Source organism: Microplitis mediator, chromosome 2 (genome assembly GCF_029852145.1).
Source record: "Microplitis mediator isolate UGA2020A chromosome 2, iyMicMedi2.1, whole genome shotgun sequence".
Classification (NCBI taxonomy): domain Eukaryota; kingdom Metazoa; phylum Arthropoda; class Insecta; order Hymenoptera; family Braconidae; genus Microplitis; species Microplitis mediator.
The window spans coordinates 21,566,926-21,590,216 of NC_079970.1; the positions used below are offsets into that span (position 1 = coordinate 21,566,926).

Sequence of the window (23,291 nt, forward strand, 5' to 3'; positions counted from 1 at the left end):
GGTTTGTTTCGTATACTGTAGTTTTATTTTTATGATATTCATGTTAAAAATCGGAGTGATTATGCTGGATGAGGTGGAGGCTGAAGGCAAAGATGAAAAATAAGAACAAGAGAAGAGAAAGGAGTCGAGTTGAGTTGAGTTGAGTTGAGTTGAGTGTATAAGAGAGTTGTAAGAGTAATAAGTAATAAGAACTAATAATGATTAAACGTTAGCCACACAGATATTTAAGCCCCAATCTTTTAAAGTTGTTATGGATCCTAAAGAAATAAAAACATGAAAATGTAATCGTCAGATGTAAAGGCAAGTGTGTGGATGTGTGTGTGTGTGTGCCGATGATATGTCTAATAATCGGCGACCGCGAAAGAGCAGAAAATAATGTTACGGAGCTCAAGGCGGCTTGCATGCGTGTTGCGGGCGATCTGAGTTTCTCACGGTGCAGTATGCAGCCAAGTGGATTTAAAATCGAGGAAATTATAAGGGAGAATACGGATTTTGCGTTCAAGTTGTTGCGGGGGTGTGTTTTTAAACGCTCGCTGCTTTATTCTCTTTCTCATGTTAATTCGGGTTAAAGGGATTAAATAAAATCATAAAACCCGGTATGAAGAAGATACTGAAGGCAGTCGCGGGCTAATTTTACTTAATTGATATCACAAAGCCAGCTTCATACTAAAAGAATCTCACTCACCCATTCTGGAGAGTTAATCGGCGAGTAGAGCATCTCTCCTCTATCCTATTCTTCTGCACGAGGGTACGCAGACCGACTCTTTATTCCTCACCCGGATCCACTGCCAGCTAAATTGAGGCTTTTCCTCCTTCACTTTGCCACTTGTTTATATATAAAGTACACTCGTTTATGGGCAAACCAAAGCTTCATCAGCGGGTCCTTTTCCAGTCCAACCCTTTGATGCCTCGACTCACCCTCGTGCTCTTTGTCTCCACTTCAATGACACCCTTATTCCTCATAAAACAATATGTACAATATAATTGCCGCTATATTTTTAAACGCAAGTCGCTTTAAAACTTCCGTTTTTCGCGGTTTTTTTACCTTTTATGCAAAGATTTTTTTTTTTTTTGCGAAACAATACAATGTTGCATTATTTATTTTTTCTTTGACGTTGTGGAGAGCCAAGAAAAGAATAAAGTAGAGTAATAAATTTTTTATTGAACAGATTAACACGCAAATGCAATGATTTACTGATGCACTACAAAGAGACTTTCTTACAATGAATTCGTACGGTTATGTTTTATTTAAAATTTTTTAAATTATATTGTATATTGTATATTAAAAATTGTGGTTTCTTTGTGTTTTTGTTCAACGAGATTCAAAAAATACAACCACTTAACAATCAGAGATACTCAGGGTAAAATGAGACGCCAATTTGGAGTAAAAAACAATTTTTTTGCCGATAAATTTTTACTTTCCGTCCCTTGGTAAAGATGAGGCAAATTGGCCAGCATTATGAACCCCAAATTTTTGAATAATTTTACTAACACTGAAAAAATTTAACGACTGAGTAAATAATTACAAGATGATGTTTTAAATAAACGTTAAAATACCAAAAGAAAGTACCGAGGAAATGAAATTTCTCATAAAGGAAATGTTCTATCTGTTACAAAACGTGAAATTAAATATTTATGGATGCATGCCATTAATTTTGGTCATATGGTCCAGTCTTTATGAATGAAATACATTTGTATGTCCACATGTCATACATTGCAACAAATGTACCGATAGTCTGTCGATTGGTTTTGTTTCCGGAGTGGCTTTATTTGATAATAATAACAGAGGACAATGCCAGCCAACAAAGTAACATACTCCTGTAATGAATTGTCAGTCAGCATAAATATTAAACACAAGTAACTATTATAATTTCTTTTTTTACGCAACGGCAATCTCAGTAGCCACGGAAAATATAAGCGACTTATCGACCACCTGTGTCTGTCGTTCCTTTTTCCGGCTTTCACTAAACTGAAGGAACAACAACCGGACGCACTTTTTGCAGTACATCCACAATTACACGCAACCTGCACCCATACATACCTAAAAAGCCTCGCTAAGGATTCAATCGATTTATTTTGACTCTCGATATCGTGAGAGCCTGGCGTCCATCACGCGAGCTCTCGGAATGACGGGGACAATGACAACCACCCGATTCCCTAAAAATAATGATAATAATAAAAAGAGACCCTCTCCCACCCAGATCTGACGCACGAATCTCAATTTCTTACTTCGGACACGAAATAACCATTGACAAAAATATTTATTTCTCAGTTGGTTTTTCGTTTTTACTTCCGATGGCTCCGACCGGTCCCTAAATATTTTTTTTTACAAATTTTTTTTAACTAGGTGGTTCGAGTGTCTTCGACTTGAGCTCCTGCTTTATCAAACGAAATCGATAGCCCGGCTTAATGAACAACCAAAGTTTCAAGTCATCCGACTCGTCACGAGACCCGAGTCGCGGTCTATCGATTAATCTGCCGATTGTCCAGACGCCTGACGGTTTTACCCGACATCCAACCGTCTATTCCACAATACACATATCAATAATAACAATAACAATACTTAATCTCTATTGATAAATAAAATCTTTGAGATAAAAATCTTCCATCATCATCATCGGCATCATCAATTTCAATGCCCATTAAAATTAATATTGAATTAATATATTGTGTTTTACAATAATAAATCCCTCGAAATTCAACGTTCATTCAGACGCGATAAATATTACTGAAAGTAGGAAAATATCGCCAGGTGTCTAAGCAGATGTTCCGGGGTTTAGTTAAAAACTTAAAGTATAGGTAACAGTATCTAAAAGCATCTCTGCGTCTCCCTCTTTCTCAGAGCAGACTAAGACCCCCGGGCTCAGGGACTCTAGCATGCCAGTGTCACGGCTTTCACAGCATAACCGAAAATAAAAAATTATAAAAGACACGGGCAGATATAGGTATGGGTGCCGTTGATTATGATTGTGATGACGGTGGTGGAAAAAACCGATAAAAAAGTTTACAATACAATAACGGCATGTCCAGAACTAATCTTCCAATCGTGACAAATCGCTTCACTAATAAATAAATTCATATATATATACATATACATATATACCTAATTTTTTTTGCCCCTGGTATTTGTTGTAAAGTTTTTTTCAAATTTGTACAGCGAATTGACTTCTTAAATTCTGTGCATTCGTATTTGTATTTGTATTAATATATATAGATATAACTTTCTATAAATATATATATGTATATATGATGCTGGGCATTACCAAAAGCGATAAAAGCTGATGACTAAATGGCATAGACTGATAGACTGTTGGAAAGCTACGCGGAAAGGCGTTAAATTGTTAATCGTTACAGCACACAACAACAATTTCTTCTAATTGTAAAGGTATATATATATATAAAACAAAAAAAAACCGATCGAAAAGTTGATCTGGGTGGCTGTGACCGAGACAACATGTCTCTCACTCCCAGTGGACCGCTAATTTCTCCGGTAATCCAGAGAAATCACGTCAACCTTTTTGACGATTGTCTTTCATTTCTGGATTTAATTGCCCGTCTACTATTATATATATTATACACGCCAGTTTTACTCTATATAAGTACACAAATATATGTATATGTATATATATACAGCTGAGTTTTAGTGTATATTTTAGAGACAAGCTTTAAAGGAGAATCGCTTCGTCACTCTTTTGACGTAACGACCAGCAACAACTCAGCGACGAATTAGACTTGACGTACGAAAGTATACAGCTGAGATCTATCTGTCCGAAGAGAATGAGAACTTCTTCTTTTAGGTCATTATTCATTAATCTTGTAACTTTTTACCGGCATCACAAATACAAGTTTCATTTTTAAAAATCATTTTATTCATCTCCAGAAAAACGCCTCCGTTAATCTTTGCCACTTTTTCCATCTTCGCAATTAAAAACCATAATTATTTATGACTGATTAGTTTAGACAGTTATCAGGTCGTTTGATAAATTAAAAAACGTAACAAATGGCCGGTAATTCTTGCTCGAGTCGTACAATCTGGGAAAAGGATCTTGGACTAAATTAATCCAGGAATTCAGTGACTTGAGTTGGGGAAATTATTAACCGCAACTCGCGGATAGGACTCGAGTGTACACTGGGACTGGACCTATGGTACGGAGAGTGAGCGAGAGACTAGATTACATTACATTACATTAGTAAAGAATATAAGGAGGGAGTTGTATTGAGATAATGTAGCATTAGGTCCGGTATAACGCGAGAGAGAGGGAGTATATTTATATATATATTTATAGTGAGATAGCTCGCGTACTGAATGCAGAGTACAGTCATCAGGTAAATGAGGGAGAGGAATAAAGACAGATTGAAAGAGAGGATATGGTAGATGAAGAGGCCTCGGGCCGTCACGGTGCTCTACACCCCCACGTGCATCCTATCTGAAATATGTTGGTACACACACACACACACAAACACACATCTCTAAGTGAGATACGCTTACACCTACTTATATGTACCAGTATTTTGATCCGTTAGATTCCACGGATACCAACAACCTCCTTCTCCTCCGTCTTATTCCCTCCTTATTTCCTCCTCGTCTCCTGTATCCATCCCCCTTCTGGGCCCTCATTTTTACTCTCGTGCACTCGAGATGGTCCGCGAATGGAAGGAATGGAAGTTAAGATGATCCCTCGACTTGATTTCACGTAATTGGGATGCAATTATAAAATGGCCGGGCGCTCCCGGCGCTTTTACACCGTTCGCTTCGAAGAAAAACCACACGGAATATTATCCATCTCTCAAATTATATATATATACCTATACCTATACCTATACTCCACCTTTATTCACAATTTTTTAATTTCATTTTTAATTTTTAGGTACTTAGGCGTTTGTTTAATTTACATACTCAACAATTTACAGTACACTGACCAATAATTATTACCTGAGTAATAAAAAATTTAAACCAACGGCTACTCGAGCTGATTTTCGGCATTATTGACATGCTCGACTAATCTCCCGTAACCCGCAACGTATTTCGAGTACTGCACACAATTACCCCCTCGAAAAAATTAGTCTCAAAAGAAGACTGTTTTCATGTTCGACTGAATCTTCGGGATCTTTGACCTAATAAGCTCTTTTATTTGGATAAACAAAATTGAATAGCAACAAAAACTAATAATGATGACAACAACAAAGCTAAAAATGGATTTATGCCCGTGACTTGTAAACTGTATCTACGTTAACATATACATATATATGTATTTTTTCTTTCTTTCTTTGTTTATCCGTCTATATTTATTTTTATACATATAACTAGTCTCTTTATACCGGCTATCTGGCCTATGTTTGAAACTCTCTCGAGGGTCGAGGAACCTATCGATACAGAATCGATAGATAAGTCGGGTCGATGGGTCGCAAACACAGCTGTGCTTTACATCAGGTATACACACACACACATACACACATTAACATAACTACATGTATTTGTATCGACGCGGTACAGTACAAGGCGTTGTGTTACATTACCTGAGACCTCTTCTCATGCTCAGAGGCTTTGTGTTGTACGACTAAACTAAAGCAAACCAAACCAAACCAAACCGTTTCCTTGTGTTGCTCTTTGGAGCAGACACGAGTGAGTGTGTGTGTGTGTGTGTGTGTGTGTGTGTGTTGGTGTCGGTATGTCAAGCAGACCGGTGTGGTGACTAGTGTGTTTGTACTTGATACTCACATACCTAGTCTTGTTTGTATTTCTAATTGTGTGCCCAGCTTGCCTCATTTCTGCGTATTTCACTATCTTTTAGTCTGGCCCACTCTTCATCACCTCCGTATCTTTGTTGTTTGTTCGGATTAACGGACTTTCTAAAAAATAAAAAAATAATATTATATATACCGCGCAGTAGAGTTTGTCACTGATGGTTTAACAAACGGAATAGTGTGTTTTATCAATATACATATAAAATAATCAATATATATATACATATAAATGAATGAACGGAGTGTCTATTAATAGTTAAATGTTGATAAGAGTTGATAATGCGTAATATTTAATCAGCCTATGAAATAGTGATGAAATTGTGTGTATTAAAGATTTGTTTATTTTAAATGTTTCAGGTACGACCTGGGGTTGCGACGGGGTAGATAGAAAATCAACCGTGGCCGAGAAAGATAAAACGGACATTGGAAAGCTATTGGCCGAAGAAGACTGTTATAAATACAATAGTAATTCAACAGAGGGCAAAATAACCGCAGACGAATGCGCCGTTGGTGATGTGAGGCTGGAGTTCGCCTCACGCTTGGGGTGATGCCCTCCAGTGAGCCCCATCCCCCGCAGTACCATCTTCAGCACCACACAATTCCGCCATCTCACTTGCAACAGCACTCGTCGACGACGAGCGGCGTTCTTGATCAGCATCAGCTATACCAGCAACTAGTGGCAGCTCATCACCAACAGCAACAACAGAATCAGCAACACGGCGTTAATTTCCAAAATTCCGCGTACACGCAACAGAAACAGGAGATGAGCCCGGAGGAGGAGGGTGGCCGAGGTGGCGGGTCCCCTCCGGCAGCTGGGGCTGCTCTACAGCAACCCCATCATCCTCGGACAGCCAGTCCACCTTCGGGAACTGAGCCTTGCACTCGTGACGCGATACCCACGCCCACGCCCACCGCTGACACGACAACCACCAACTCAGCTGGTGCAAATAACAGCACGTCTGTACAAGTAACTGCGACTGCGGGAAGTGCCACCACCACAATGACTCTGCAATCGCCCACGTCGAAGCAGCAGTCGCTGCAGGGTCCAAGTCCCAGTCCAAGTCCCACTGGTGGTGACGTTGAAAAGTTTGACGGGAAAATAGTCTACAATCCTGACGGCTCCGCGTACATCATTGAGGGTGAGAGTGAACTCAGTGAAGACGAATCTCTGCCAGACGGTTGCATCGTAGACGGACGGGGTATTTCGGTCTCGCATTCACTTGTCTTTCCCCAAATAGCTAGTGCGTTCTACGTATCGCGGCTGTATGCTCACCAGGCTTATCAGCAACAACAACAGCAGCAGCAGCAGCACCAGCGCACGTCCTCGCAGTCGTCGCACAATAACCCAGACCTACCGGTGATGCACAGTTATCGGGTGATTAGCTATAGAAGTGCTGAAGGCAGTAAACAAACAATACAAACGCCCGTAGCCCCACCACCCTCAACCTCCGTACCAGTAAAACCAATTCTCATGTGTTTTATTTGCAAACTAAGTTTTGGTTACGCCAAGAGCTTCGTTGCTCACGCACAGGGTGAACATCAGCTGACGATGACCGACGACGAGAGACAGGTACTCTCACACGCAACGACATCTGCGATTATTCAGGCTGTGGGCCGGGGTAAGCAACCGGTCGTTAGTTTTTTGGAGCCAGTTGCTAGCTCGGCGTGTTCACAAACCTCACCGATAACCTCCTCCTCCTCCTCCTCGGCCCAGACGACACAGCAACAGCAGTCAGCGCGGGCCGCAAGTGCCAGCAATATTAATGAAACAAATGAACACGAGACACTGACGACGACGAGTACGCCAGCAAGTACACCGGGAATACCAAGCAGTCCTCAGGCTCAGCAACAACAGAGGCCGTCACCTAGCACACCAACGACGCCAACCTCTCACGCAAGCAATTCACTGAGTTTCAACCACCAGCAGTCACAACACACGTGGACCGGTGGACAAGTGAGTGCTGCGTCATGGGCCAAAGCGCCTGACGCAATGCACTATACCTCCCCACCACCAGCACCTCCTTCATCGACCAAGGGATCGCCTTCGTCTTATGCAGCGTTGACGCAACAGCCACCAAACTTTCTCACCGGGACGACAATCGGCGTCTGTCCCGAGCACATGCAGGGACGACCAAGTGGCGTTGAGTGTCCGAAATGCGAGCTGATTCTTGCCAGCAGTCGACTCGCGGGTCCTGGTGGCCCACTGGCTGGTATTCACAGTAGAAATTCCTGCAAAACACTTAAATGCCCAAAGTGCAATTGGCACTACAAGTATCAAGAGACTCTGGAGATTCATATGAAAGAAAAACATCCGGAGAGTGAAACCTCGTGTATCTACTGCATTGCCGGGCAACCACATCCGAGGTTAGCACGCGGTGAAACTTACACGTGCGGTTACAAACCTTACAGATGCGAGGTATGTAATTATTCAACCACCACCAAGGGAAATCTCAGTATACATATGCAGAGCGACAAACATCTAAACAACATGCAAGAGTTACAACAAGGTGGCGGAGCTGTTGTAGCAGCTGCCGCAGCAACGAGTAATAATCCCTCTTCCTCACAAGACGCGCCAATGCCCACGCGGAGTCCGCATCACCAACAAAATCACAGTCCACATTTAAGTGGGCCCGCGGCGACCCAGGGTAAACCGAAACCGACATTTCGCTGCGATGTCTGTAATTACGAGACTAATGTTGCGAGAAATCTCAGGATACACATGACCAGTGAAAAACACACGCACAACATGCTAGTGTTGCAGCAAAATGTAAAACATATGCAGACTCTCTCTGCATTACAGTCGCATCATCATCAGCAGCAACAGGTCCAGCAGCATCATCACCAACAGCAACAACAGCAACAGCAACAACAACAACAGCAGCAGCAACTCGAGCAGCTCCTACATCTAGGAGGACTCGACAAACCTCAACACGCTGAAGCAGCGCTTGCTGACATGGCCTACAATCAGGCCTTGCTCATCCAGGTGATGACCGGAGGTCAACTGCCACCTCAACTTCCCCCTGAATTGATGGGCGGCATGGCCAACCTGTCTGCCATGAGCAATCTCGGTGGTGACGTTGGGTTGTCACCAGAGAGCATGGAACCTCCCCCAGAGACTGCGGATCCCGATCCATCAAATTTATACAACTGCTGCGTGTGCAATAATTTCAGTACCGACTCGCTGGAAGCTCTGGGTCACCATTTGGCTGTTGACAGAACGCGAACGCGCGAGGGAGAAATTCTCGCTCTCGTTTCTGGAAACTTTGTCTGCAAGCTGTGCAACTACAAGACTAATCTCAAAGCCAACTTCCAGCTCCACTGCAAGACGGACAAACATCTCCAGCGACTGCAGCACGTGAATCACGTGAAAGAAGGCGGCCCTCGTAACGAGTGGAAACTAAAGTACCTGGCCTCGCCTACCAGTACAGCACAATTGCGCTGTCACGCGTGTGATTACTACACAAACAGCGCTCACAAACTCGCCCTCCACGCGGCATCACCGCGACACGAAGCCGCGGCTCTGCTGCTAAGACACCTCATCGAAGCCAGCTCAAATGTACAGTCCGGAGGTAAAATCTATCATTGTGCCTTGTGTGGATTCAACGCCAGACATAGATTGCATTTACTCCAACACGTCAGGTCTTTCAAACATCTACACATGGAACAGCTCCATCAGATGCACAGGCGAAGCACCATCCAGAGCAACGAACCTCCTCACACCGACATCGGTGATGTCTTTCAAGTCGTCGCCGATCCCGATGCACCTGCCAATCAGCAAACTAGTCCCACTACGCCTACAACACCCAATCCCAGCATTAATCATGGTGAGTTTTTATTTTCTGTCTTTTTAATATTTATTTTTAATGTCCCTCTGCCTATTCATTATATATTAGAGATCGAAACACCTGAAAAATTAAAAGAAAAAGTTTTTTTAACGGAGTATTCGACAATAAACATAATAAAAAATATGATACTGAAGTTAGCCAACGTCTAATAATTTTTTGATTATTTTTTAAACAAAAAATTATTTAAAAAAAAAAAATTGCACCTATAATTTATTAAATTTTCTACATGTGCATATTTTTAGTTTTATTTTTTTAAATTAAATTTTTGAGAAAAAATTCGAAAATTGTTAACTGCCTGTCAATTTCTGATACTGAAGTCAGCCAACGTCTAATAATCTTTTGATTTTTTTTAAAAAGGATAAATTATAAAAAAAAAATATTTAAAAAAATTGCACTTATAGTTTTTTTAGTTTTCTACATGTGTATTTTTAGTTTTTTTTTTTTTTTGTATTTGATTTGTTAAAAAAAAATCCAAAATTGTTAACTGCCTGTCAATTTCTGATACTAAAGTTAGCCAACGTCTAATAATATTTTGGTTTTATTTTGAAAGGATATATCATAAAAAAAAACTATTTAAAAAAATTGCACCTATATTTTTTTTTAGTTTTCTACATGTGCGTAGTTTTATTTTTTTTTTGCAATGGATTTGTTGAAAAAAAAATTTTTGATTGTCTGCTAACTTCAGAATCATAAAAATTTATAGCAAAAAAAATTAGATTTTGTATAAAAATATAAAAAACGCGTATGATAAACAAAATCAATTTTCACGTTCATTGTGCCGGGAACAAAGCACACGTGTTTCGTGGTTGACTTATAGAAACTACAAAATAAAATAATTGAATTCATTCTCTGCAATTAACTCTTGCCCCGGACCATTGCTTCAGTAAAAGAAAAAAAAAGTAACTAATAACATATCCGCGATTGTTATGATAAGTGCCACGTGGTCAATGTATACATGCATAAAAAACAGTAAGCTGAGCTCCGAGACATTGACTAGTTCTTTCAGCAAATAAAATACAACCATCTGACGTTATTGTTGAATCTGCAGTGAGCGATTGGCGACAATGGGATGAATTAAAATTCATTATCAGTAATTACTATAATAATAATTAATAACAAAAACACCCTGCTCCTCCTATTCTCATCGATTACATTCTTCATCGCAATTAATTCACTCGCGAAATAACGGTCATTAAATATTATGTGTACCCTCGTATTGTACTGCCTGCATATGGCGTTGTCGTGTGCCGTCATCTTCGTTCAACAGTCGCCACAACGCACAATATCCTCGATTCGGCATAGAGCTGCACTCAATAATACATTTTTTTACCCTTGATACAGTCTACCAATACACATCTATACATCAAATTCGTATACAAATATATATAAATTCAAATATATATAATAAAAGTACGGAAACCAGGGCAGAGAATGAGAGCACGCGCTCTTTCTCAGTCTCAATCCCGAAGTATAAGCAACTGACGTCCAATATGCGGTTTTGGACAATACACCAAACGTTTCTTTCCATCATTTCTCGATAGATATTCTATATATATACATACATATATATATTTAAAAACGCGTGCTCCTGTTTTGTCGGCCATTAACTTTATCTTGGTCTGGTATCCGATCCGTGCCAACCGGTCATTAATATATTTTTACCTATCTCATATATTTATTTTATTTTCCTCTCCATTGTCTCCATCATCATACGGCTGACGGTAAGGTCCCATATAAAGTACAGGCTTCTCTTAAAGATCTTTCTTTATAAATTCAACCATTTCCTTTCATTACTCTCCATATTTAAATTCTTTTATGATAACTTTCTCCAAAAATAATATAAATGTCGGTAAAAAAATGTCAGTTGCGCCGATACGGCCGCATATATGGGGATGCGTGAGGTCTACTCTCTTTAATAACCGAAAAAAAAAAATATTATTATTATTATTATTGTTTTTGTTTTCTATATCGATACTAATAATTGCGGTCGTATTAATAATAATCGTAAACAAAACGGAAAGATGAGAGCGACCGGACGAGGGCGTCACGCAAACGGTTAAAAAAAAGTATATATATGTGGATATACATTTGTAATGAAAAATAAAATTTACTATTTATAATAAGTGAGAAATTTTGACTATGGGGTTGCTGCAGATAAATATCTGGGAGAATGAAAAGATTTACCTTTGGATTCTTAAGTACTCGTACCTGCTCTGGCCTCTGGTTGGCCCGTAGGGACTTTCAAAAGGTTTAGTGTCAAACAATTAAAAGTGGGGAGACTTAGTTTAGGTATGTAGAATATTTTAAGCTGTTGCGGACATCAGTCTGTTTCGGAATTCAGTATCGAGAGAACCTTGTGCCGGGTAACATTTAACTGCGTATGAAGACTACCAGTAAGTTTTGAGTGTCGTGCGTTACAGTGAAAAAAAAAAATTGTCTATCGGTTGACTCTGCGAGCCAGCCCTAGAACTTTCCGCTATTTTCGAGCTTCGTGAGCTCGAAAACTCTGTCGTGAATACATTTTCGAGCTCGAAAATACTTTTGTATGCCGTTCTTTTAAAAAAAAATAGTTTTTTTCCATGTTTTTTCCAACGATATCTCTCAAACGAATAAATCGATTGAGACGGTTGAGGTGGCAATCGACGCGTTTTATCAAGTTTTAAAGCTGATAAAATTTTGAATTCGATTTATCGAGTCGTGTTTGAGATATTTCAAAAAATTTTTTTTTTTTAATACTTTCGACAACGGTTTCTCTTGAACGAATAAACCGATTTTGATGGTTGAGGTGGCATTCGACGCGGCTTATAAAGCTCTAGAGCCCAGTCGATTTGGGAATCAATCTATTGAGCACATTGAAAGTTATCCAAAAAAAACATTTTTTAAAAAATTTTATTTTTGGAATATCTCTGAACGAGCCCTACCGATCAAGCTCAATTTTCCTTAGCTTTAAGATATTGTCAAGCCTCGTCGAATGACACCTTAAAGTTCAAAATCGGTTCATCCGTTCAAAAGATACCGATATTTACACACGGACACGGAGAGAAAAATATCGCCAGATTAAGTATACGTATCGCTATTCTGGCTATACTAGTGTTGCAAAAAACAATCGAATAATCGATTTTTTTTAATTGATTCTATGTGCTTCGATTAATCGATTGGAAATCGATTAAAATTTTAAAATACGATTTTTAAAAATCGATTTTTTTTTTATAAAATATTTAAAAAAATTTTTTTTCTTTCAATTTCGTAGATTAATACCTGCAATAATTTTCAATTACTTTAATGAGCGCATTAAACACATATCTAGAGGAAATTTATTATTATTAAAAAAAAAAATTTTTTTCCACAATCGATTGCATTAATCGATTGTTAGCGATTCGATTGCGCAACTTTTAAGTTGGAGTTATTGAACAATCGATTGTCTTAAAATCCTAGAAACAAAAATAATTATTAAAAAAATAATAATTTAAATATTTAAAACAAATTATGAAAAAACCATTGTCTATCAATAAATTTATTGTTAGCATTTCCAAAACTGATATTTTAAAAGCACGAAATTGATTTTTTCACAATCGATCGTTTATTATACGACTTGCAACTTTAAAGTTGGGTTTAAAAAATCGATTATTAAAAAAAAATTATCAAAACAATTTTTTATGTTCATAACAAAATTATCTTCGATATTTACATGTTAATTGATAATTACTTTGATGACCTAATTGATTTATTTGAGTTTGAAATAATCGATTATTCGAAAAATGGATTATTTGCAAACGATTAATCGGCTCTATCGATGATTTCAGTTTGATTATGTTAGAAATAACTACTCAGGTATTGTTTAATTATTGTTTATTGATACAAAAGAAAAATAAGTATATTAATTAATATCAAATTAGCTACACACTGAATTTAACCTAAACAAACAATATTAAATGAGATTAAATTGACAGAAATATAATGTTAAACTATTTGCAATATAATTACTCTAAATCTGGACAACCGACACTTGATGGTGAAGAATTTCGGCTCGACTAACTATAACAGAAAAATTATTAATTACATCCAGTACTCTCAGTACTCCGTATACTCCCACTACTTCATTAAGGGTCAAGGGGTAGTGGAAGGTAACATTACCAGGTATACTGAATACAGGACTTTATAGTGAACTGTATACTATACAAACATGTATACATGTATAGGTATACTATAGTATATTACACACCTAGGGAAGTAAAGTAAGAAATGTCTCAGATCACATGTAATTGTTGGCCGAGGCGAAGCCGAGGTCAACAAACATGTGGTCTGAGGCTTTCTTATTTACTTCCCGAGGAGTGTATACTATTTTTCTCCTCGACGGAGGCGGAAAGCGGCAACTTCGTTTTGCACAGCGGGACGAAAGTTGACGCTTTCCGCCCGGAGGTGAGAAAAATACAGTGACGTTATACTGTGAAAATTTTCTCTTAAATAAATCTAAATATTAATTCTAACAGATTATAATCGCTTGTCAACAATCGATTATTTCATGCGATTGTTGCAACACTAGGCTATATGCTGTATAGTCATCTTACTTAACGATACGCCGTATAGCCAATTCAGCTATACGGATCCTCACGCTGGCGATACAGATACCTATATCAACGAAACTATAAATCGTTACAAAGGCTATTCGTCGTATTGTTAAATTAAATAAACAAATACTTAACCTAATCCAAATACGTATCTTTATTTCAACGATACCATAGATTATTAAATTAATATGAGAGTATGTCTAAATTAGATATACGAATTGTTATTCTGACGATACGTCATTTAAGGATACATTGGATAGTCATTCTGGCGATATTTTTCTCTCCGTGTACGTACATACACTCGGACATGATCTTGAAATTAGTCAGAATAGCGTCCTAGGATCTCAAAACGTCGATATTTAATGAAAATTCGATTTTCGTAAATCGGACCGAAACCAATAACTTCCCGAATTTTTGAAAATTTACAATTTTCTTAGCGGGAAGTTAAAAATTAATTCGTGGCGTAACTTAAATTTATTTGAGGCGTAAAATAAATTTTGTAAAAATATAAGAGGAAAATTGGATAAATGTAGCGTAGTATAAATAAGTTTTATTTGTTGGGGAGGTATTTATGAAGATTTGTTGCGAGTAAGCTAATCATAAATTACGATCTTAGCTGTCCGTGACTCCATCATTAACGACACGACGCCCTGGAGCACTCGTAACATGTAGCGGTTATTGAAAAACTCCCGTTTATATTCCGTTCCTCATAAATGAACATTTTTTATTTATTTACATATTTATTTATTTACTTTTTTTATTTTTTACCCATCGACTAGGTCTATTTTTATTTTTTTTTTTATTTTTATTTTAAATGTACGTCGCCCCTTGTCGTCATTAGCTGCTGGTTCGTGATTCTTGGCGTGAAAATTAACATCAAAACGGTCAAACAACGGATACCGGTTTTGAATAAAGACCGAGCAAGATTATAAATAATACACGTGACACTATCGCTTTTAGTTTTTTTTCAATACATATAAAGACAATATAGTTCGATACATTATTATCCTTCTATTTTATTTTTATTTTAGTAATAAGATTTATTGTGAACTTTATTATTAAAAGTTAAAAAAAAAAATTGTTTTTGTTGCAGAGCGGCAAGAAGGCAGTGAGTGTGACAGCGAAGTAAAACAAGAGCCAGACAATGACCAGGATCCAGATCAAGATCCTGATAATGACCAGGAGGAAGTTGTGTGTCCTTACTGCACATACCAGCCGACATCTAAAGAAGAACTGAAGCATCATCTGCAAGTCGCGCATACGCAAGACGCAGATGAAAAAATGGAAGTGAAGGAGGAACCGGCCCAAGATTTTCTTTGCCCGCTGTGTCAAGATGGGTTCAGAGAGCGAGCAGCTCTTGAGAAACATGTGATGCAAATTCATTCAGTTAACGCTGATGGACTGCAGAGACTTCTGGTTCTGGTTGACCAGAGCCATTGGCTGAACAACAACCCGCGGAACACATCGACACCCGCGGTGATGCCGACGTCTCCTAGCACGACTACCAAACCTAGTCCTGAGGAAGAGAGTGAGCGGGCGCAGGAGGAAATTGACGAGCTTACGCGGTGCAGTATATGCGGGCGTATCTGCCGCTCGCTCGAGGAACTCCAGCAGCATCACCGAGAGTCCCATCCAGCTGCGACGCCGACTCTCGCGGTGAGCGAGAAACACGTCTACAAGTACAGGTGCGGTCAGTGCAGTCTTGCCTTTAAAACTCTGGAGAAGCTGCAGCAGCACTCGCAGTACCACGCGATCAGAGATGCGACCAAGTGCGCGCTGTGTGGGAGATCCTTTCGGTCTGTTCAAGCGCTTCAAAGACATCTTGAGGCTGCTCACGGTGACCTCCAAGAAGAAGCTATCAATCAGTATAAACAGAGTCTGCTGCAAGCTCACCCGCTACTCCAAGCCATGACCGAAGAAGCTCTCAGACGACAGGGAAATCTCAGTGAAGATCAGAATGCCGATGACGAGACCCGCGGTGGTGGAAGTGGAAGTGTCAGTGGTGTTGGTGGTGTCAGTGGTGCCGGTGGTGACGAAGGGGAGAGCGACGCCAGTGATTCGCCGCCGCTTCACAAGGAACAGAGACTTCTAGAAGATTATTTAAATAGTCAACCGGTGGCCGAGGACTCTTATCAAGATCCCGGTCGTAAATTCAAGTGCCATCGTTGCAAAGTTGCGTTTACACGTCAAAGCTACCTCACTGGACACAACAAGACTCTTCTCCATCGCAAAGGAGAAAAAATGACTTATCCAATGGAAAAATATCTTGATCCAAATAGACCTTACAAGTGTGATGTCTGTAAGGAAAGTTTTACACAAAAAAATATATTACTTGTTCATTACAATAGTGTCAGTCATTTACATAAATTAAAACGAGCAATGCAAGAACAAGGTAATAATAACACACTTATATCTGTTGTACCCCCGTCGAGTCCCACCGATACGCCTGATTCACAAATTGATCAGGATAAAAAACCCTACAAGTGTAATATATGTAAGGTCGCTTACTCACAGGGCAGTACACTGGATATTCACATGCGCAGTGTCTTACATCAAACTCGTGCCAGCAAATTACCCGATTTAGCGGCAAGTGGCCAGTTGGATTTAGCGAGGCCCTTGATTGAACAGCCGCCAACTAGTCCCAATAGTCCACCGTGTAACGCAAATAGCAACAGTACTAACACTAACAACAGCAACATGTTATCTTGTCAGCGTTGCAGTGCTCTCTTTGTAAATCAAGAGCAACTGTCGACTCATCAACAGTTATACTGCATATTTAGTAACCCGCTGGCGTTGTTCCAACAGCTAGCAGCCTCACAACAATTGGCCTCATCCGCGTCAGACAATCCCCCGAATTCGACGACGCCGGGTCCTCAGCACTCTCAGCAGCAGACTCAAGTTCAGCAGCAGCTTGTGACACCCCAACCCAATCAGGTAGCACAGGACATCCTGTCCCAGCCGAGACACAAGACTTCTCAGATGTACAAGCATCTGTTAGAGAGCTTTGGGTTTGACTTGGTGATGCAGTTCAATGAAAATCATCAGCGACGACAGCGCAAAGAGGAGGAAGCTGCTGCTGCGCTCCAGGCCCAGCAGGAACAGCAGAAGCAGGAGCAACAGAAACAAGCTCTTGCTGCTCAGCAACAACAGCAGCAGATGCAGCAAGTCCAAGAGCGCGATGATGACCATGAGGATGCTGGTGATGAGGAACCTGCAATACCCGAACTAACTCGCAGTACTTGTCAGCACTGCAATAAAGAATTCAGCAGTGTCTGGGTACTCAAAGCACATTGTGAAGAAGTACACCGTGATCTTGTACCTCGTGAGTTTCTTGAAAAATATGCCCAGCAGTTCAAGTGTGAGTATGAGAAGAAGAGTGTCGTTGTTACTGCGGCCACGTCATCTTCAACAAACACCGCTCCCCGTAGCTCAACTCCCGCCTCTGTCGCAAACGCTGCTGCTGCTGCTGCTGTCTCAAACCAACCACAGCACCAACAGCAACAGCCGCAAGACTTGAGCTCTGATAAGGAGAGACGTGATAAGGATAAAGAGGAATCAATAGAGTGCAAAGATCGTAGCAGTCGTACGCCAGAAGCCACGTCGACAACACCCGCTACTACACCAGCTCTTTCAAATACTCCTGTCTCAAGTACTGACTCTACTACGCCTACGCAACAGCCTGGTGGCTCTCACCACAACATTCAGCAGCAACAGCAACAGCAGCACGCGCATATGACACTTGCACAGCAGATGTCAGACATGCAGGCTGCGCTCAATGTCATGGCGGCCTCGCAATTGCAACAGCTTCAGCAGTATCCCGGACTCATGATGGGTATGATGGGATTACCTTTGGGTTTGAATGTACCCGCTCTGGCTGCCATGAATCTCCAACCGCCTCTGGTTCCAATGATGCTGCCACCTCCGCCTTACGACGGGGCTGCATCGCCATATCCACCAATAAATCCACAAGCTGATATCATTGCCAAGCAACATCTTCTTCAACAGCAACAGCAGCAGCAAGCTGCGGTAAGTTTCTTTATTCATTGATTTATTAAAAAAAATTATATATATATTTGTATAATTATTTAATTTATAATTTATGTTCTTGTATGTGCAGGCAAATGCAGCTTCTCAGAAACGTGCCCGTACTCGTATCACCGACGACCAGTTGAAGATCCTTCGAGCTCACTTTGACATAAATAATTCACCTGGGGAAGAGCAGATCATGGAGATGGCCGCACAGAGTGGTCTACTGCCAAAAGTTATAAAACACTGGTTTCGCAACACGCTTTTCAAAGAACGTCAGCGTAATAAAGACAGTCCATACAACTTCAACAATCCACCATGCACTACCTTAAACCTAGAGGAGTATGAAAAAACTGGTGAAGCCAAAGTGACACCTTTAAACTCGAGTAACTCGGGTGGCAGCTCCGCTGATGACAAGAGCCCGAACAAACAGTCAACTCCGCCACCCGCAAACTCCATTCCGTCTACAGCCACCACCGCCACTACGATAACACCGATAACGGAAATAAAACAAGAAATACCGGAGCCAATGCTGACTACTCAGCAACAGATACAGCAGCAGCTGCAGCAGGCACAGATGGATGAGTCTCATCACTCGCCAGGGAGCTCTGGAGACCAGCAGTCACGGCCCCACTCACCAGCACTTAGCATGAGCTCGGTTTTTTCCGGACTTCACCACGAACTGTCGTCTCACATGCCGTCGACGACGAGTGCGCCCAGCACACCGATGCTTCCACCAAAATTGACACCACAAAATTTTGCCAGCCCTAATTCTGGACTTGCTGGGAACATTCCGACTTCAATGGCTGGCGCACTCTCACTGACACCTCAGAGATCGATAAGTCCTGGTCGTGGGCCTACGGATTTTTCCTTCAGCGGCAACAGCAACGGCAGTAACTCGAGTAGCAGCTCTGGAAAACGCGCAAATCGTACTAGATTTACAGACTATCAAATAAAAGTGCTGCAAGAGTTTTTTGAAAATAACGCTTATCCAAAAGACGATGATCTCGAGTATCTGAGTAAGCTGCTGGGTTTAAGTCCGCGAGTTATTGTTGTGTGGTTTCAAAATGCGCGTCAAAAAGCCAGAAAAGTTTATGAAAATCAACCGGCAGCCGAGCCAGTGACACCAGGAGGCGGTCGTGAAGCTGACGATGGCTCGGGACGGTTTCAACGTACGCCCGGATTAAATTATCAGTGTAAAAAATGTCTGCTCGTATTCCAGCGTTACTATGAGCTGATAAGACACCAGAAGACCCATTGTTTTAAGGAGGAAGATGCCAAGAGAAGTGCTCAAGCTCAAGCGGCCGCTGCTCAGGTCGCTGCGGTTCTCAGCTCTGAAGACAGCAATAGCAGTTCGACGACGACAACGAATGCCGTGCCAAATAATCCAACAAGCGTTCCTGTTCTAACTGACCAACTTCAGCAGCCTCTGAACACTCCCACGCCTCCGCATATCCAGCAGCCGAGTATCGCTTTGGTCCCTCAGCAACAGTCTCAAGAGCGCCAACAACAACAGCAGCAGCAGAATCAGAACCAGAATCAGCAACAGCAAGTTGAAGTTAAAGAAGAAAATTTTCAGTGTGATAAGTGTAATTTAATGTTCAGCCGTTTCGACTTGTGGCGCGAGCATCAGTTGGTACATATCATGAACCCGTCCCTTTTTCCGCCGGCCTATCCGCCCGATTCGGCATTCGGGATTCTGCAGCAACAGGCACTAAATGCCAGCACCGGGTCCGCAGACCTCCAGCAACATCCACTGCTGGCGATGATGCAGGACCGTAAGCGAAAATTTGAAGACTTTGACGACAGTATTGTCGGGAATGAGAGCCGGAGTAATTCTGAGCACAGCGAACAACCCAAAGATAAACGTCTGCGAACGACAATCTTGCCCGAACAATTGGACTATCTCTATCAAAAATATCAAATAGAATCAAACCCATCGCGTAAAATGCTTGAGACAATAGCGCGTGAAGTGGGGTTAAAAAAACGTGTCGTTCAAGTCTGGTTTCAAAACACTCGGGCGCGTGAACGAAAAGGACAATTCCGTGCCCACAGTCAAGTCATAAACAAAAGGTGTCCATTCTGCCCGGCGCTGTTCAAAGTTAAGTCTGCTCTTGAGTCACACTTGAGCAGCAAACACGCGGACCAAGTAGCTCGTGGTGAAGTCAACATCGACAATATACCCGACGAAGAATTGTCTATGGATTCGGCGCCGTCTAATCCGAGCACGCCCATGATGCCACCACTTTTTACGGCATTCAACACCGACATGGACGCCGCGATGATAAAACGTCTGTACGAGGAGTCCATGAAGAATTACATCAGCGAGTTGCAGGCTCACGCCTCCAACGGACGACAAGAGACCGCAATAAACCAACAGGGCATGAGTAACAGCAACACCACGACCGGCGAGTCGCCTCTGGATCTCAGCAAACCCGTAGATCTCAGCAGGCCCATGAAGCTGAGTCTCACCGGGCTCAGCAATCTGCTAGACGAGCAACAGCACAACGTTGCCCAGCATTTTAGACTCGGCAGCGACTGCGGGCCCCTGACAGACCTTTCCGAACGCAGTATATGCGACGACGACAGCATGAGTGAGACGACAGAGTTTCTCGATGACGAAAGTGGCCCTGCTAGTCCGGCCTCGAGCACTCAGAGCTCAAGACACGGGACCGCGACGACACCTAGTGGGATAACAACTCCCACTGGGCTCGGCGGCGTGGGCAGTAGTGGTGGTAATGGTAACGGTGGTGGTAACGGCAGCGGCAGTAACGCCAACGCCAGCAGTCAATCCGGTGGCGGCAAACGCTATCGCACCCAAATGTCTGCGACCCAAGTCAAGGTCATGAAGTCACTCTTCTCCGACTACAAAACACCAACGATGGCAGAGTGCGAGATGCTGGGACGTGAGATTGGGCTTCCAAAGCGTGTGGTCCAGGTGAGCTTCATTGGCGCTGCTACTGGTCAACAACGCATTTAATGTACAAATTAAATAATAATATTAATATATTTAAAAAAAAATAAGAGAAAATAATTAATATTAATGTTGATAATAAATAAAATATGAAACTATATAAATATAAGCAAAATAACACTAGACAAAATGGAACTAATGGAGAACGAGTTGCAGGTATGGTTCCAGAACGCACGCGCTAAGGAGAAGAAAGCGAGACTGGCGGCGGGCCTGCCGGCAGAGGGATCGGCCGTTCAGCCTCACCGCGGACCCACGGGCCCCGATGAGTGTCGGCTGTGCTCTGTCCGGTACTCGCCCAAGTCACCATTGCAAGAGCACGTGTTCTCGCGCCGGCACATCGAGTCGGTGCGCGTCGCCGTCGAAGATGGTTCTCTCGTGCCACCGACTCCCGGCGCGCCCATCACCGTCGGCGGCAACCCCACAGCCTCCGGCAATCAGCAGCCTCAACCCCAGCCTCAACCGCAACAGCCAGACGAAAACATGATGTACGGGTCCCTGTTCCTACATCCGACGGCGATGTTTCAGTCTCAGCACCCGGCGAACGCCGGGGCCAGCACCGCTACCACCACCCCCGGTGAGTGTCTGGCTGACCTCTTAGACTCCTAAAGTTATACATAAATATAAATATACATATACATGCATATACATAAATATATATCTATAAACATACTGCATAGATTTTTAAGATAATAACGTCGCTGCAATGTCATCGCGTGCACGCCCACATGCTTTTACATATCTACAATTTTTATTTTTTATTTCAAAAAATTTTATTATTTAACGATTTCTATTTTATTTAAATTTATCAACGCAGTTATTATTTTTAAACAAACAAACGTGTGCGCGCGGTTACTTGCATTAGTTGTCTCGTGCACGTATGAACATACATTTAAATATATATACATATATATATATATATATTTAAATAGTTATTATTGTCTGATTATTATTATTTTTTCTTTTAAAAACATGTATACTAAATGACTACTGATAAACATTTATTGGGCCCGTGTGATAATCTAGTGGGTCCAATTATTCGTGTCTATATTAAATATTAATTAATTAATTGATTAGGTTCAGCTCATTTATTATTATTAATGATTAATTATAAATTACCAGTTGGTAGTTGTAACTAGAAAAAGTATAACGATAACGATAACGATTACGATTATGATTATGATTATGATTATGATTATGATTACAATGAAAATAATTATTTTATTGTGTAACTATTTAATGAACCGAGTGATTTAATTATAAATAATAAATTATACTTATTATTTATATTATTTTCTTTAGCGTCTGATTCCGATTTTAAGTCTAGAGCAGCTGGAGTCAGTTTATGAGCGTGAAAAATTCACGGTATTAATTATGTTTAATAAATATAAATATACATATAATTAATGATTATTATAATGATTCATAATTAGAGTAAATATATATAATGGAGAGACGTTAAATCTTGTGCTCGTTGCTGCCGATTTTAGAGCTTAGAAAAAAATGAATGAAAATATATATAATGGAAAACTATTAAACAATTTACCTAATCGCTGTACAGTAAAGACTTTTAAGTAGGAATAGATTTATAAATAAATTTATTTAATTAATTAATTAAGCTAGCGACGTTTTTATTGGTAGAGATACTGGTGGATAAAAAGTAGGCGGGAGGCCACCGGTTGCAGTAATGAGCGTTTTTTAAATTACTACCACTAATAAATATATCAAGAACATATTATAAATATATATAAATAAATAAATACATTAATATGAAAAATAAATATGAATATAAATATAAATAGTATAGCGAATAAATGAATGAAAAATAAAATAGAAATTTAACTGGAGAACGGACTAGATTTGCCTTTTTTTTTTAATTATTATTATTAATTTTTAAGTAGCGAAAATATTTTTTTTTTCATCTCATCACTGTCACAATAACTCAAAGCCATTCCAATGACTGTGTCATCTCTGCTGGTTTTTTGCGCGTTTGCTGTGGTCACACACACACAAACATATATAGACACACACACACACACACACACACACACACGATAAACGAAACACTGTAAATACCTGGTAACCTTCTCATTTTGTTATTTTTTAGTTCCATCTCCTCTCGCTCTCTTTCTCTCT

At 40.6% G+C, this 23,291-nt stretch overlaps 1 protein-coding gene across 3 annotated transcripts in view; it reads left to right on the forward strand.

Annotated features, from left to right (window-relative positions):
• LOC130663977 (zinc finger homeobox protein 4) overlaps positions 1 to 22,311 on the forward strand; it is a 159,241-nt gene extending 136,930 nt beyond the window's left edge. For 2 of the 3 annotated variants that reach the window (XM_057463583.1, XM_057463585.1), the window contains 4 exons: positions 6,103 to 9,569; positions 15,252 to 18,184; positions 18,276 to 21,122; positions 21,315 to 22,311. In XM_057463583.1, coding sequence (XP_057319566.1) covers positions 6,293 to 9,569; positions 15,252 to 18,184; positions 18,276 to 21,122; positions 21,315 to 21,764 — 9,507 coding nt within the window. In that variant the 5' untranslated portion in view covers positions 6,103 to 6,292 and the 3' untranslated portion in view covers positions 21,765 to 22,311. Of the gene's footprint in view, positions 1 to 6,102; positions 9,570 to 15,251; positions 18,185 to 18,275; positions 21,166 to 21,314 lie in introns of all 3 variants that reach the window. The other variant, XM_057463586.1, reaches the window with a different exon arrangement.
• Positions 22,312 to 23,291: the final 980 nt, after the last annotated feature.